The sequence below is a fragment of the Panthera uncia genome (genome assembly GCF_023721935.1).
Source record: "Panthera uncia isolate 11264 chromosome C1 unlocalized genomic scaffold, Puncia_PCG_1.0 HiC_scaffold_3, whole genome shotgun sequence".
Classification (NCBI taxonomy): domain Eukaryota; kingdom Metazoa; phylum Chordata; class Mammalia; order Carnivora; family Felidae; genus Panthera; species Panthera uncia.
The window spans coordinates 85,885,346-85,901,767 of NW_026057584.1; the positions used below are offsets into that span (position 1 = coordinate 85,885,346).

The 16,422-nt window shown below is 35.5% G+C and overlaps 1 protein-coding gene across 4 annotated transcripts in view; it reads right to left on the reverse strand.

Annotated features, from left to right (window-relative positions):
* LOC125911902 (rho GTPase-activating protein 15-like) overlaps positions 1-16,422 on the reverse strand; it is a 208,385-nt gene that overhangs the window by 74,081 nt on the left and 117,882 nt on the right. For all 4 annotated transcript variants that reach the window (XM_049616175.1, XM_049616176.1, XM_049616172.1 and 1 more), the window contains one exon: positions 2,781-2,870. In XM_049616175.1, coding sequence (XP_049472132.1) covers positions 2,781-2,870 — 90 coding nt within the window. The remainder of the gene's footprint in view (positions 1-2,780; positions 2,871-16,422) is intronic.

Below are 16,422 nucleotides of genomic sequence, written 5' to 3' on the forward strand. Positions count from 1 at the left end.
AAAAAAAGGAACAACTTAAATGTCAAAAGGGGAAAAAAAAAAGAAGGGAAAGAATTAAATTTTTTTTTTTTTTTTTTTTTTTTTTTTTTTTTTGCATCACCCATGTGTGCTTTTGAGTCTTTCAGGCACATAATTTTTTTTATTTGTTTTCCTATTCATGTTAAGTTCAACTTCTCTACAGACGGTGTAATTATGTGGCATATAATTGCTAATCCATCAACTTTTTAAAGACAGTTTTCAAATTTTAAATTATTTCTAATTTTGCTCTTCTTTGATTTTTCTTGAACCAAAAATCTCAATAGTCATTTGCTATCTGTAATCTATAATTCATACACTGAGATTGAACACCAAGCTTAATTCAAACTTGGAATTCTAAAGCTATTTCTGATGTAGCACATCAGCCGAAGCTGTGATGGTCTGCTTTAGTCAGGAAGAAACACTTGATTATTCTGTAGGTAATGAAACCCTTGTACACACACACTCAAACACCCAACAATGCCTTAATACCATGTTTTTGAGATATAATCATGTTTATTCTGATCATTTGAGAGTTAGACCAGCTAATGTATCTAATCAAATATTGATGCTAGTCATCTAGATTTAGCTCTCTGGCAAATCCTTCCCTATGCTTTTTCATCAACAGAACTATAAAACCTATTTATATTGTTCCTCTCAAAGGGTTTGCCCTCATAGTCTGTATCTATGGATATGTATTAGTAAATTTTCCTAAACTCATGTGTTTGGGTGATGAAAAGATATCAGCATGATAAGAAAACCACATGATTCACCCAAAAAAGAATGAAGCAAGAAATGAAACTGGAATCTTTCTTTAGCTTTGTTATTCACAGCATCTTTATAATCAACTCTTTCTTGTTTCTCTAAACTACAAGGATACAAGACAAAAAGAGGTAAGCTGGAAAAAGGAGCCCTGGAGCCCCATAAACTGCTCAGGTACCTTACAAACAAAAGTAGCTGGCAATATTTTCACCAAAAAGCTACCAAAAGTGAGAATTTTTTTAAATATCTCTGGAAGTACCTACATTCAGAAATATGAAAAACAAGGACAAATTCTATCAGCAGGCAGTCAGTCATATTCAGGAAAGGTTGATATCATGTCATTAATACACATCATCATACATATCATCAATACAGTGGTTTAAATATATATCTATGTATATTATGTGCAAAGCTATGTAAAATTATGCATAAATATTTTTCTTCTATATTGGCAGTCTTATATACATTGTACATGCCTGACTCTCCTCTCTTGTGATCTTACTTAACTTCTCAGAAGATTAACAGAAGGAAGTTAAAAGGCTACCTTAGACCAACTCCAAGAATTTTTATTGTCCAAGAATTATGCCAATGTCAAATTTTAATGTCTTTAGTATATGACATGGAGACTAGGATGCTAAGCTCATAATACATAATAAAACTACACCACTTAACTCACCCAACCTGGTTCAGAACTACTCATACTGATCATTTAGGTTATCATAGAAGCTAGAAATATAACCTCTAATTTTTTATTTATCGCATAATAACAAAAAGAGTAAGAAATTTGGGAGACAGACTATATCACTGATTTACAATTCCTCACTTCAAACCAAAATTTATTTTTCTTCCTTGATTCTGTAAATCCACACTTTAATCACTTTTGGCTTTAGTCCTTTGATTTCTAGGCAAGTAGGTTTAGTTTTCTTTCTGTGTTTCTTCTTTCTCTCTTTTGGTAAAAAGAAATAATCTCTAGCATATGAAAAATGAATGCCTGAAGAGACTAAAAGTAGAATGCAAAATAATTTATTCTAGAAATGTTAACATGGGTTCAGTTTATTCGATAGACCCGGATTAGCATCCAGGAAATGCAGAATCAGAGATCAGTTTCTCTCTCCCCTGAGAGTTCAGCTAGCATATGTCACCTATCTACACTTGTATATGACCCACTATATTAACTTCAGTGATACATTTAAAAACAGAACCGACCTTTCTTCAAGAGCCAAAATGGCCTTAGAAGACATTTAATATAGTAATTATAATAATCAAGTTCCTTGGCTACTAAATGATATAAATTCTAAATATACCTAGAAAATTATTGGTTACTTTGGAAATATAAAAGTTAAATCTCATATAAATATAGAAAAAGATCAACCTCCATAATTTAAAGTTATTAATTGCCAAAGGGATTTTAGTAACATCATATATGAAATATTAAGTTTTCTCATTTCCTTTCTTTCAAGAATCTCATCAGGTTCTTTTCATTCAAAGGAACATGATTGAAATTATTAATCATAGTTATTTTTTCCCAAAAAATTAAATTATGCAATACAAAAATATCCAATTTCTATAGTTATTCAACTCTTTCCATCCCTCTAAATTACACTGGTAAATGTAATTTATAACTATAAGCAGGAATGGAAACGAATGCAAAAAGTTTATCATAATTAGTGAATGTTATTTTGTGTATGTCTGAAAGTTCTATATCTATTTAAGTCAAACACTCTAGGCTCGAACCCCAAACAACTATCAAATACAATGCAATAGTCAATGACTTTGGGTGTAGAATTAATCAACACATACTATATATTTTCTGTTTAGAGAGCAACCAGTAACCAGGGAAAAGCAACAAAACTAAAATTCAAGAAGGAAGAGAAATCAGTTTTTCATAATGACCTTCAAACAACTAGTTCATGCACATAAAAACATCACAACAAGGAAGTATCATGTCGAGAGCTCAGATTTAGAAGGAATAGGAATAAATTTAATAAGTGCAACATTCTTACCTGAAAGACATTCTTTCTGCTTGATTTTTCCTTGGCCCATTCAATATGTGCTCCACACAAATCCACACTTTCTGGTTTGTGCCCAGTTTTCTATAAACAAAATTGACATAAGAATAAAAAGCATACATCATTGGTGATGCATGTCAGGAAAAATAAAAGTTTATTGAGTTAGCAGCTATACATATTTACAATATAAAGCCTTTCTTTTTTTTTAAGTTTCAAAGAGACATCTACCCAGTCATGATCACTGCCGCATTATTTGCAACAGCCAAGACATGGCAACAACCTAAGAGTCTGTTGACAGATGAATGGATGAAGAAAATGACATGTGGACGCAGATATAGATACAGATATAAATATCGATCCACAATAGAAAAACTATTCAGCCATAATAAGGAAGGAAATATTGCTCTATGTGACAACATGGATGAACCATAAGGGTGTTAAGCTAAGTGAAGTAAGTCAGAGAGAAGAAGACAGATACTACACGATCTCACTTATATGTAGAATCTAAAAAAGTAAAACTCCTAGAAACAGAGAGTGGTTACCAGGGGCTGAGGAAATGGGGAAATGGTTGGTTAAAGGTACAAACTTTTAATTATAAGATGAGTAAGTTCTCAATTGCATACTATGATAAGTTAACACTGTACTGTATAATTGACAGTTGTTAAGAGAGTAGATTTTAAATGTTCTCCATGCACACACACACACACACAGAGCTAACTATGTGACATAACAGATGTGTAAACTAACCTCAATGTGGTAATCATTTCATAATATATACATATATCAAGCCATCACTCAGTAAGTACACCTTAAACTTACATAATGTTGTCATTTATATATCTCCATAAAGATGAAAAAAACCCAAATTAATAAATATTTAGTAGGTGCCAACTGTGTGCCTTTTAGAGGCTCATTCTTCAGACTTTTAAGACTATACATGTTAGTAGATGGATATTTGTATTTAATAAACTTAATTTAGACCAAATAGATCATAGCATATGCTTCCTTTTGCATAATACAATGTGGAGGTTACCTAAAAGCTTCAGTAATTGATAACAATCAATTAACAGGGATATCGTCTACATTTGTCTCTGCATATTTTAATTTGAATTAAGTGTATCATATTTATTATTAACTTTAAATTTGCAGAATTCAATATATTAAACAAAAGCTTACTTGTTTGGAAAATTTCTTTATTATTTTTAAAGAAAGTAATGCCACATTTCAAAGACCCCAACTATATTCAGATGCTCTGAGTTACTCTAGTTTTCTCTATAAACTCAGTACTTTTCTCAAACAATTTTCCATAGAATAGTTTAAAAGTTTAGTATAGAAGGCTTATAATATTTTTAGAGAATATTTTAACAGTACGAACTTTACTTTAAAACATGAAATTATGGAAGAATGGCAAAGATGCTACAAGAAATCTGTTCACAATTGTTGCCTCATAGCCAGTGCGTCCACTTCTATCAGTTTAATAGAAATAGACTATTTTTCAGAAGAGCCAGTAATATGGGAGCAGGGGTGTTCATAGTAAATCGTGAGATTTTTTTTCTTGGCAACTCTATAAAACTTTTGAAGGGGAAATACTGTACAAGCCAAGCATGAGTTTCAGGATAAATTCAGCTGCAAGGCAGCAATTGATAGCATAACTTTTCTCTGTTACTTGGTAGTAATCTCATGAGAAGCCAATCCAGATGTGGATGCCTCTTACAGATAGATGCCTCAGTCAGTGAAAGAATTTTACAGGTTCACCCATAATCTGCCACCCAGGTGATCACTATCGTGGCATGATAACAATGTTCATTGTCATGTGATTTATGATGTAGAAAAATTAAAACAACCGGCTTCTTCTACAAGGATACTCAGAATTGAGTATCAGATACTCAGTTGAGTATGAGATACTTAGAATGATTATGGGATACTCAGAATCAACAGAAATAGCCTTTAAGAATATGTAACAAAAGAGATTATCTTTCTCATATAATATAGTCACAGAAAAAAGATGGAATTATTTTAAGGAAAAAGCATTTTTTAGGTCCCAATGTTTTACAACTATCAATTCACTTAATTCTTATAACAACTGTATGAGGTAGGTACCATTATTATCACCATGTTACAGGTAATAATATACTAGAATATTGAGGTATACTTTTCCAAGGTAACACAGGTAGAAAAGGAAGAGCAGGATTAAATGAGGACAGCGTCACTCCAGAGTCTGCTCCTAACCACTATGTAGTCCTTGAAAATTGAAATTACACTGTGATCACATTCATGTTAAAACATGTAACTTTTTGGGAAAAGATATGACATTCTTATTAGATTCTAGTGTGGACATAATTGATCTTGTTTCTGTCCTTCTCTGTTAAACTTGATCTTCCCATTGGGCCTTTACACCACCTGTTTACCTGGAATACCTCCCAATCTTCACATGGCTGACTCCTTCTTATCCATCAGGTCCCAGATAAATGTCACCTTGTCAGAGGCCTTCTCTGACTGTCTTACATAAAAGAGAGCTGTGTTCTAGCTTATTCTCTATCTCACTACTTGTTTTAATTTTCAACACAGCCTTCTTCCTAACTGAAATTAACATTTATATTTTTATATGCTGTCTGTTTTTCTTCCACTAAAATTAAGCTCCTTGAGCTGGGGCCTGGTTTGCCTTTTCTTCCACTATTTTTCCCGATGTATGGAACAGTGCCTGGCACAGAATTGTTGTTCAATGAATATTTGCTGAATTCATAAATGAAAGGAAAACACAAGAATGCAACTAGCTTTTGTGCTTTGGAAGGAAGGTTTGGGCATCTAAAAATTCCCCATGTTATAACAATTAAGATTTATATTTGGTTTAATAGTTAAGGAGTCTTTGCTTGGATCTGGAAAAGTGAAAACAGCTTAATGGACTCATGTAGATTGAACCCAGTATTTCACAGAATCCTACGATAGACAATAACTGCATGCTTATTGTATGTCAATGTGATAGCCACTGTGTTGGACTCTGGGACTCCAGAGATAAAGAAGATATTGAATCCTCCTTTAAGAATCCCATGCCAGCCTTAGACTCTACATAATTTTCTGTAGACTTTCTCTCTATGGGGAAAAAGCATTCTAAGCTTTCCCAGAGTTCTCGCCAGGCAGGTCTGCCACCTCTACCTGTCCTCATCAGCATCATACACTAAATCCCACGGCTTGGACACTGGCTTGGCTTTATCTCAATCCAAACTCTCCCGATCATTTAGTCACCTCCCAGGACCCTGGCCTTCACCTTGCCCTTACCCACCCCATCTCTTGCATTCTTCACGAGCCCACTGCTTTAACTCCTCTCCATTTCAGCAGTCTTCATTCTGCTTTTCATCTAACAAACCCCACGTTCTGGGTTTTCATTACTCCCACCCTGTTATGTCTGTTTTTGACATGACTGGAATCAGCAGACATTTTGTGCATCCTTCCAGCTCTTCCTGGTTTCCCTTCCTCTCACAAACAGGCCTATGTTCCCAACTCAGCAGTCACTTTTGTGTCCACCCCCCCATCTCTTGCTGTCTTGCTCTCCCCCATGCAATGATCCACTCCCACACTCCACTCTCTCATCCACTTTTCCTTCTAGCAATTTCCTCATATCCTCTAATCTAATTCTGGAGAAATAACTTTTGACTACTCAATGTACTAATATTACAAATAATGGCCACTTTCTACAGCTGGGCTTTTAACTCCACTTAGCAAATATATATATATATATATATATATATATATATATATATATACACACACACACACACACACACACGCACGCGCACAGACACATATATATGTACACTTATACATATACATATAAGGACACTTAACATAACCATGAAATCATTGCCAAGACCAATGTCATCAACACTTAGCGAACTTTTTATGTGCTCCTGGTCACTTTCTATTCTACCTCACACCACTCTCCCAAAGCTTCACCCCTTTCCAGTGGTCCATCAAGTGGCATTCTCCTAATTCTCAGAGATCGTACAGCCCTTGAGCTAGAACATTCACAATTCTTCCCACTTTCTTAGTCTGTGTAATCAAAATGAACAAACACACAAACATAATTCCTGTATATTGTACCCTCTGAAAGCTTTGTATCAGTTTCTCATTTATTCCTTATAATAGTCTTGTGCAGTTATTACCATTGCCTTCTATTTACATGTGAAAAAACTCAAGCAGGAAGTGGTTAAGTGCCTTACATAAGTTCACACACTTAATAAGTGCCTGAGAGGAGATAGGAATTCACTGTCCTCTGTCCTCCAAGTCCCAAGTTCTTGATCACAACACAGTACATTACCTCCCTTCCATACCTAGCCTTTCCCCCTACTAGGTCACATGACACTGTTTCTAGATCCAAAAATAAGAAGTAACATTTCCTATCTCTTCCTTGTCAGTGTTATCAGTTCCCATATTCTGTTCTGGCTCCTGGAAATCTGGATCTGAGCCTGTGATTCTGGTCCACCTGTCTCATGAACTCCCATGCCTGTCATGACAGTGGTATCTATGAGCATCAAAATCTCTTGGCCTGTCATTTCCAGACAGTGCATGATCCACTCACAAAGCATGTCCCTTTCTGCCTTAGAGGAAGAGATGCTCATTCTTCAGCCCAGGGCTTTTCCTCTCTGGTTCCTAATTTCATCCAATGCTGTTCCTCATTTTCTGAGTCGTCTCCCTTCTACATTTATCTCCCTCTCTCAAGTATATTTATCTTTACCCATAGCCACACACAAATCACTTCTGTCTAAAAATACATATAAACATATATAAGCATCAAGCCCACAACCTTGCTAATTCTCAATCCCACCTATTTCCTTTCCATTGTTGCCAGGATTCTTGAGCTTTCTACAGTCACATTCTCTGCTTGCTCACGTTCCATTCTCTTCTCAACCCACTGAAGTCTTCTACTCCTTTCCTTAACTAATCTAAAACATTTTAACATGCAGGTCAACAAAAACAATCTGATGCCTTCTCTCTCATCAACATTCTATTTGAACTCTGTACTGTTAGATTCAGCTCCTTTTCCTTAAAAACCTCTGTCCCTTGGCTATGGAGACATTTTCACTCTAAATCTTTATTTCACGTTTTATATTCTTCCTTCTGTTTCTTTCACTGACTTCTCTTCCTCTTCCCACCTCTTAAGTGTCACTAATATCTGGTTTACTGTTCTAGGCCTTCATTATTGCCTATACTTCACATGCTTCCAGTGGGTTTTGGTCTTGCCTCTGGTCTGATCCACCACTTATGACATGTTGACTCCTCAGTTTTTCCTCTGGCCTCCAGCTCCCTCTTATGTACCAGAACTGCATTTTCTAACTGACTTACCACTAGAATGTAGCACAGACAGTGAAATCATTGTCTTCTCAGATTTGCTCTCTTTTCTCTACTGCTTGTCTTGGTTAATCATCCTTTTATCCACTACACCTTCCCTACTTTCTTAATTCTCCCCTTTCCTTTACCACTTACAACCAAACAGTAGAGAGCCTGAATTCCAGAACTAGCTCCCTCTTCTGCCATCTCATGACCACAGCCTCATTTGAGCTCATATTTTCTTTCATGTGAATTCTCTCAGTGTTTCCTCTGGGACCAGACAAAACCATTTCATTTCATTTTCTACATTTTGACTAATTTTTTTTCTTTTCTAAAACACAAATTTCACTATGGGTTTTTTTGCTGGGAAACGTATTATCTGTAGGATAATGTACAAATCCCTCAGTAGGATATACAGGCTCCTTTTCATCATTCCCCAACCATCCTTCTGAGTTCTATGCATTCCCCCATTCTTCTATGCTAAATCCATGGCAGTTCCAATATGCACCCTGCTTTCACAACTCTATACATTGTATTGCACCCTTTCATCTGGAACACATTTCTCTCCCTTCAATCCACTCTCCTTGTCTGCCATTTGTTCCACTCCTGCTCATTTTGATGATGTAACTCCAAAATAATCTCCATGAGGTCCCCCTTCAGCTCTGTAAGCCCAGTCTGTCACTCCCATTATTTCTCCTATTCTAAAACATACTTTGTTACCATTCTTTGTTATCCAATTGAGAATTATGGTGAACATTTCAAAGCATTAATAAATAAAAATAAATAATATATCTCAGGATACTGCATTACAAAATGAGGTAGTTTACAAAGTATAAGCTAATAGTTTACAAAATCAAAGCACAGCATTCCCATTCATATCATGTCTTTAATAGAAAAAGACATTATGGCACAATCAAAGCAAATGATAGAATTAGGGGTCAATTCAGAAGTTAAAGTGACTTGAGTAAAATTTAAGTAAATAAATATATCAGCTTCAAGAAGACAAAACTAAGATCGGTTGATAGAGGACTATATAAAAATGATCGTGCCCAGTAGTCCATTTTTACAAAGCTAAAGCAGAAAGACCTAGGCTTGAAGAACGATGCTAGGGCCTAAGCTTTATTAGCAGGAAACATTTTCAGTATTTAAACATTGTTAAACATCAGAATAAGTTTTTCAGAAAAGTTGTCGAATTTACTTGGAAGACAATCAAGATTTTATTCAAGAAGGCTGAAATTAAAGAATCCTTTAATAGAAAACATATTTCTGATTCTACAGCTATAAAACACAAGAAAAAGTCTGTTAATGAACTACATGATGCCAATGGATCATATTGTACATCATTATAAAAATATACTTTTTAAAAATTAACTAAATTTAGATTTAAATTTAAGAGTGTACTTATCATATCTCTTCTGGGGTAAACTTAAAATATAAATGACTGATTTTAAAATATTTAAAGAGAATTATTTAAAAGTTACTGCTTCTGGACAATAAAATATAAAAGCCTCTTTGTTGGGGCAATGTGAAATCATTAAAAATTGATCCTGGGTCTCGTCCACTTCTGATTTTTATTATTCTTTTAGCCCAACTTTACTATTCCCTAGTAAGAGCTGACAGGTTATTCTCCCTTTCTCTCTTAGATTAAAACTTTGCGATTAAATTTTCCACTTTTTATGGGAAATTTGGGGCCTTTTAATGCACATTAAGAAAATATCAAAGGCCAGATGCTCTTTTGCTTGATGGCACTTTCCGTGAGGAAGATTGGGCATGTGTGTAAGCAACAAATCACTGGACCTCTGATTATCCCATCCTTATTACTAGATGAGGTTACAAAAAAAAAAAAAAGGCAAAGCTCAGAGTTTATGAAATAGGTTATTAGCTACCATTTTTTATTTTGGATTAATTGCTATTCTAGAATATAGACTCAGATTGTCCTTATCAGTTTGAAACATGAAACACAAAATCTGTTTAGAGGAATTAAGTTTTATCACATAACTGGTTTTGATTCTGGAAAATCATTCATGGAGGAGGATAAAACTCACTTATAAATTCTCATTTGGACAAAATGATTTAGGAAAGAGTGCTGAATGGATACCTGATCTTATTAATGTCTAAAGTATGGCTGCTGTCAACATAGAAGACAATACTTTGATTGTAAGATGTGAGTTTTATGTATATGAATATAAATGATGTTAATAATAACTGAAATTGTTTCTACAGTGAAATTTCTCAGTATATACAAGACCAAATCAAACCAGATTTTCAGAAAAGCAACCTTTGTTGGTGACTTTGGGCGCTAGAATGCTATGTGTTTGTTTTGTTTGTTTTTTGAGGAGAGAGTATTCTCTCTTTTTCAAGAAATGAACAGATATTGCATTTAGTTCTAAATCAAAATCTTGCCAGAGTAAATACAATAGTCTCTGTTTAGTCTACCTTTGTTGTATGCTGATACTGTGTTACATTTACATTATATAAAAAACTATTTGCTTCTGCAAGGTGACTAGCTGGGGCACATTTGTGGTGCCTCAGATGCTCCCTCAGAGTCCTTATCCAGACCCTCATCCAGTCAGTCTACCTTAGCTGTCTCTACGTATGACTAGCCATGTTTGAACCCATTTGGTCCCACTTCCTGAGGATGACCAGTCATCTTGGAATGTGAGGCCCTCCCTCCTGGCTTCCAGAGTGCGACAGGCTTTTGGCTCCTCATCCACTTCCAAATTTAGATAAAATGCCACTTTATACAGAATAGGACCTGGCATTCTGAGAAGCCATCCAAGGGTACAGCCAGGGTTCATATGATGCAGATATTGAAGACTCTGGGTGGTGAACTTGGGGAAGCAGGAAATGGAATGAAACATAGCAGATAAATTCCTTCTCCTAGCTCCCATCTTTCCTCCCACGGACTGTGTCGTGCTTTCTCCAGAGAGCCTACCTAACAGCAGCTTCTTTCTAAGTCAAGTGGTACAGCTGCCCAGTGATTCTCTTGAGTCTGTTTGAGGTTCATGGGAGAGTAGCAGCCATTGGGTGACACAGCTCCTCTACTCTTCCCCGTCATTTCCTGCCTCGCTTCCTTTTTTGCCACACCGCCTATGCCCTGGATTCACGCCTCCCAAATAAAGGTTGGACACTTAATTTGGACTTTCTTCCCTATAGAATAAGGGCTAAGATCATTGATCCTTGTGGCAGAGAGGGATAGTGCTACACCAGAATGTGTGCTGGAGTCTTGAGTTGTCACAGAGAAGCAGCTTACCAGCCAGAAACACCGTTTTATTTCCAGCCCCCTTTGCACCAACATGTGGCCACATTACCCACTCTCATCACTGGGATGTGAGCAAGACTGATGTGAGGCGCTTCTGGGCTTACGGCTTTAAGAAGCATGGGGACCTTCTCATATTCTCTCTACCTTTCCCTCATCTGCCACTAAGAGTTGGCAAAAACAGAAAATGAGGGAGGCACCATGTAGCAGAAAGCTGACCAGAATACCTGTTTCAGACTGTTTCCTGTTTGGTAGGAGTAAGAAATGAGGTTCTGCAGAGATTTTAGATTGGATTTGGATAGCAGGAAGTGTTTCCCTAACTGAAGTCTTGATATTAAGAAAAATTAAGATGAGGATTGTAAATACACTGCCTTTAAGTGACAATTAGGGCATCTGAATCCTATTCTATCAGGTTCTGGAGACTCTTCTCTTAACTGCTATACTCGATTCCTCCACATAGTAATAATAACAACAATAATAATAAATATAATTAATATTTATCATTGCTATGTGCCCAGCAAGTTGTATCACTTTTCTCACATAATCTCACAATAACTGTATGAGATAAGGACTCTTGTTAACCTCATACTACAGTTGAAATATCCAAGGATTATAGTAACAAATAAAATGTGAACCTGGGATTCCCAGTCCAGGTGGTCTGACTTATTCTACCTGATATAGTATACTGCTTCCCAGAGCATTTCAACTCAGTAGTGAACTGTTAAGAAAGACTAAATACATATATTCAGTTTATTTCAAAGTGCACTGTGGACTACAAGTCCATTTTATGTTGGAGGAATGCAAACTCTAAATCAGATGTATTGCATTGACCAAAATGATAAACCACAGAGAGTCAAACTTCATAATTAAAATAGTTTTCTGAGAGAGCCTAAGGTGAGGTTTATTGGATAGTAAGCTATTATCCATTTATAAAGCATCCTATCAATTTCATAGATTTTTGTGGTTATTAAAAATTATGTAAGATACAGAATTTATTGTGGTTAATGGCTAAATCTTGAGAGAATTATAACCAGAGAACATGGCTTCATTTATAGTAATATCGATCACTTGATTTCATTTTTTTCCTTATAATGTTTATGCTAATAAAACACTAGAATTCAATTTCTTTCTTTTTCTTTCTTTCTCTCCATCTCCACCCATCATCCTCCAGATTTCAGACTATTATTTTTGTTCTAATTTTTAAAGGTATGATGAGGCCATTTGATAGTGCAGTCTGTGGCTGTACTACAAATTGCCCCAATAATAACCATGCTATCTTTGCCAGAGCACTGTAATTCTGAGAATTAAAATATTAAACAGAAACTTAAAATGCATTCGTTAGGCCAAGTTTGGTAGATCTATTGTTTGTCCCTCCAATGTTCATGATCTTTTTGAGCAGGGGACTGAATAAGGGCTCAACGCTCACTTCACAAAGATAAAATAATTCCATATTCATTTTGCACAGAATACTCAATAATTCATGAATAGCTTTCTGATTGGAACTATTTTCATCTTTTTGCTAAATCACACCATTTTACTCCAATAAATAAGTCCATTTTGTTATTAAAGCCATACTACAGTGAATGAGCATTAGATGTATTGCATTATTTAATTAATGCTTGTGTTCATTATTTGCATTGGAAGTAAACAATATTAAAAAAAGTAAACAAATTATTTTAATGAGGCCTTTTATAATGCTCTTTTTTTGCTTTCAAGGTTATGGCTGAATGGGTGGTTTTAAAAAGTTAATAGTTTATTAAGTGCCTTGGAAAAGTTTTCTGTCATTAAAAGTGAAATATGCCAATGTTTGCCTCTAAATAAAAGTTATCAGTACAGTGTATAGAGAAAAAAAATTTTTAAAAGTTACCTATGCAATGAACATGTAGGCGCCATATTGAACATACTGGCTTCGAAACCATACAGTTTTAGGGGAGAACTATGGCCTAAGATGTTCATAATGCTTCTGAATTTATGTCAGACTAGGTTTATGTTAACTAGGATTTGTGAGCATTGTGTGATAAATATAACAGAAACAGCTGACTGATGAGAGTAAGGTCCACTTGGTCCAAATTTTGATGGATGTGGAGACAGGAGAAATTTCTTAAATCAGAAACAAACTTTCCACGGTGTGTTTATTTTAGTAGGTATGACACCAACATATATTCTGGAGTCACAGGAAAATAAGTCCAGGTTTTCTACTGGTGCTCACTGCTGTGCTGATACACCCATGTTCTTGGGAAGGATATACGTAGTTTTCCTTAGGTGAATTGCCCTACTTGCTTTCTTTACACTAGGACTTCTTTAGAGATTATCATCTATTAAAAGTTCAAGACATATGAGGTTTTAAAGTGTTTTCTGAGTGAGAAGATGTCCTATGATTCACTAAATAAATGCATTGTGCCCCACCGATGACAACTTAGCCATTTTGCCATTTTCTTTGTCAGTAAAAGCACAGGCCTTATGGCTCTCATCTATTGCACCAGAGTTTTAGAACGTGTCTCTCAGATAATTTAATAAGTTCTATCTTCTTTGTGTTAAAAGTAGAAAAATAATAGGGGCACCTGCGTGGCTCAGTTGGTTAAGCACTCAGCTCTTGATTTCAGCTCAGGTCATGATCTCATGGTCCTGGGATCAAGCCCTGTGCCCGGCTCCATGCTGAGAGTGGAACCTACTTGGGATTCTCTCTCTCCCTCTGTCTCTACCACTACCCGCCCACCCCCAAAATAAATAAATAAATAAACATTAAAAAAAATTTAAAGCAGGAAAAAATATATCTTAATTCCTTAAGCCTATCTGTGAAAACTCTGAATCTGTCTTAATATAAGGACAGTTAGTATTGGTTACAAAGGGCTCCAGAGTGCTTACAGAATGAAATTATCTCTTTTCACAATCCTGTTCAAGATCTTTCATGAGCTGGTTCTACATGGACTTTCTAATGAAACTGAGTGCTGCTGTTCCACAGTGCTGTTCCTCAACTTATTTTGAGGCAATTCTTCCACTGGTAGTGCATCCTGGAAACTCATAGAAGAAACACAAAATAGTCTCGTCTAAGGCACGTCCACCCTAGGCCTCAGGGAACCTCCCGGAATCATTTTCAAGAACAATGACTAGCATGCAGTGCATGGGGCAAGGCAAAAGATCAACACATATCTGTATAATCAGTACAGGAATTAATTTCCTATATTTTATCATTGGTTACTCCCTTATTTCCACAGAAAATGTCCTTTTCACCCCATTTTGCCTCAAAATCCTATTCATCCTTCAAAAACATGCCCAACTCTCACTTCCTTGACAGATATATTTAGAATCTTTTCCAGTTGGAAGCAATCTCTCTTTTCTGAGTTACTATAAAATTAACTCATGCCTCTATTCATGCTATTTCTGAGCAACTATCCATGTCCATTTTTTTACTACAATTACTCGATTTATGGGCATACTTTCTATTTGTTTCTAGATCCTCAAGGGAAAGATCTGATTCTGATTCATTTTTGTATGTTTCATAACACCTAGCATAGTGGCTTAAACATCAAGGATTCTCAGTGATTTTGTAGAATGAACAGTGGAGAGATATATAGGCTGAGCATTACTTGGAAGAAGCATTTCCCTGAGCAAGGATTATCTATAGCTAGACCTATGGTTCCCCACCATGGTTTTTAAATATTTTTACCATTTTAGTTATGTTTTATTGTAATAAACCTACATACAATTTCTGTCTCCTCTATCAGACTATAAGCACCTTAAGTGCAGCAATCATGTATTACTCATCTGATATCTCTAGGGTTTAAAAACACGTTGTGTGATACCTGTTAGGAGTTGTTAATTCTTTGTAGAATAAATAAATGAATTTGTGCTCTATATTAGAAAGCTTTTTTTTCCTCATGAGGCAGTCTATCATATATATATGTATATTTAGCCAGGAATATGTATTTGTCACATTCCATGGCTAGAGTCAGGTTCCAGTCCATATCAAGCAGAAGCTCTTAAATCACAAAGCACAGCAGGTACCTAGGTGGCAAATTGTACTTGAAGTGCTGGAACTGACTGAAATACTTCAGTGACTCTAAAATAGATAAGTGTATCGAAACATGCAAGGGGTGTGAGTCCAGTCCTCAGAGGATAAATCAAACTGACAGTTCTTGTTTCTTTGGGACTTCTTTAAACAGATAAAGCAAATAATAAAGATGTCTTTTGAGGCAATTTTTTTTTTTCTCTTGGACTAAATGGGATGAAGCTATGATCCTAGAAGAATGAACTTCTTCTCTTGCCTTTTTCCGTGATAGACCTTGTCCTTTTAAAACACATAACACTTGGATCATACTTCTGTTCAGTATGTGTTTATTAAAAGATCTGTTATTCTAGGGTGAAGGTATCTGGAAAACACTGACACACCTTCTTAGAGATGTGCCCCTGTAGCAAATCCCCAGCCCTTGGTATGGTTCTTAATCCTTTTTTTCCAACAAAAATAAAAACAACAAAACAAAACAAACAAACAAACAAGAAAACCAAAATCTCATTTCTCTTTTTAGCACACAGACCTTGACGATTCTCAGTTTCATGTCATCGTTCATATTTTTTAATTCCCTGGAATTCCCTGCCCACAAATTTCCACATATTGAAATTATAACCATCCTTCAAGGCCCAATTCAAATCTTTCACAGATGTGAGCTCTCCCTCCTTTAAATCTCAGAAAAACTCTTTTATGTTTCTTATTTCATCTCACCCTATTTTTTGGCAGAGATGCTATAAAGCAAAGACTATATCTTGATTATATCTCTATGCCTTATATGTAGCCCTAATGAGCAAGCTGTTCATTGTAGGATTTCAATACATATTCTTATGAAGTCTTTTCCTACCAGGCTTATATAAATAGCACAAACTTGATTAACCAAATGCATATTGAAGTGAAAGTGAGGTAGATTGTAAATGAGAAACTAAGCTATTTAGATCAACTTTCCACTGAAAACAATGAAAAATGCTGGATAAAATATTTCTGTTTAAAATCACCTTTAAAAAATTGAAAGGTTGATAAGATAGTGGTAAACTGCTAGGGTA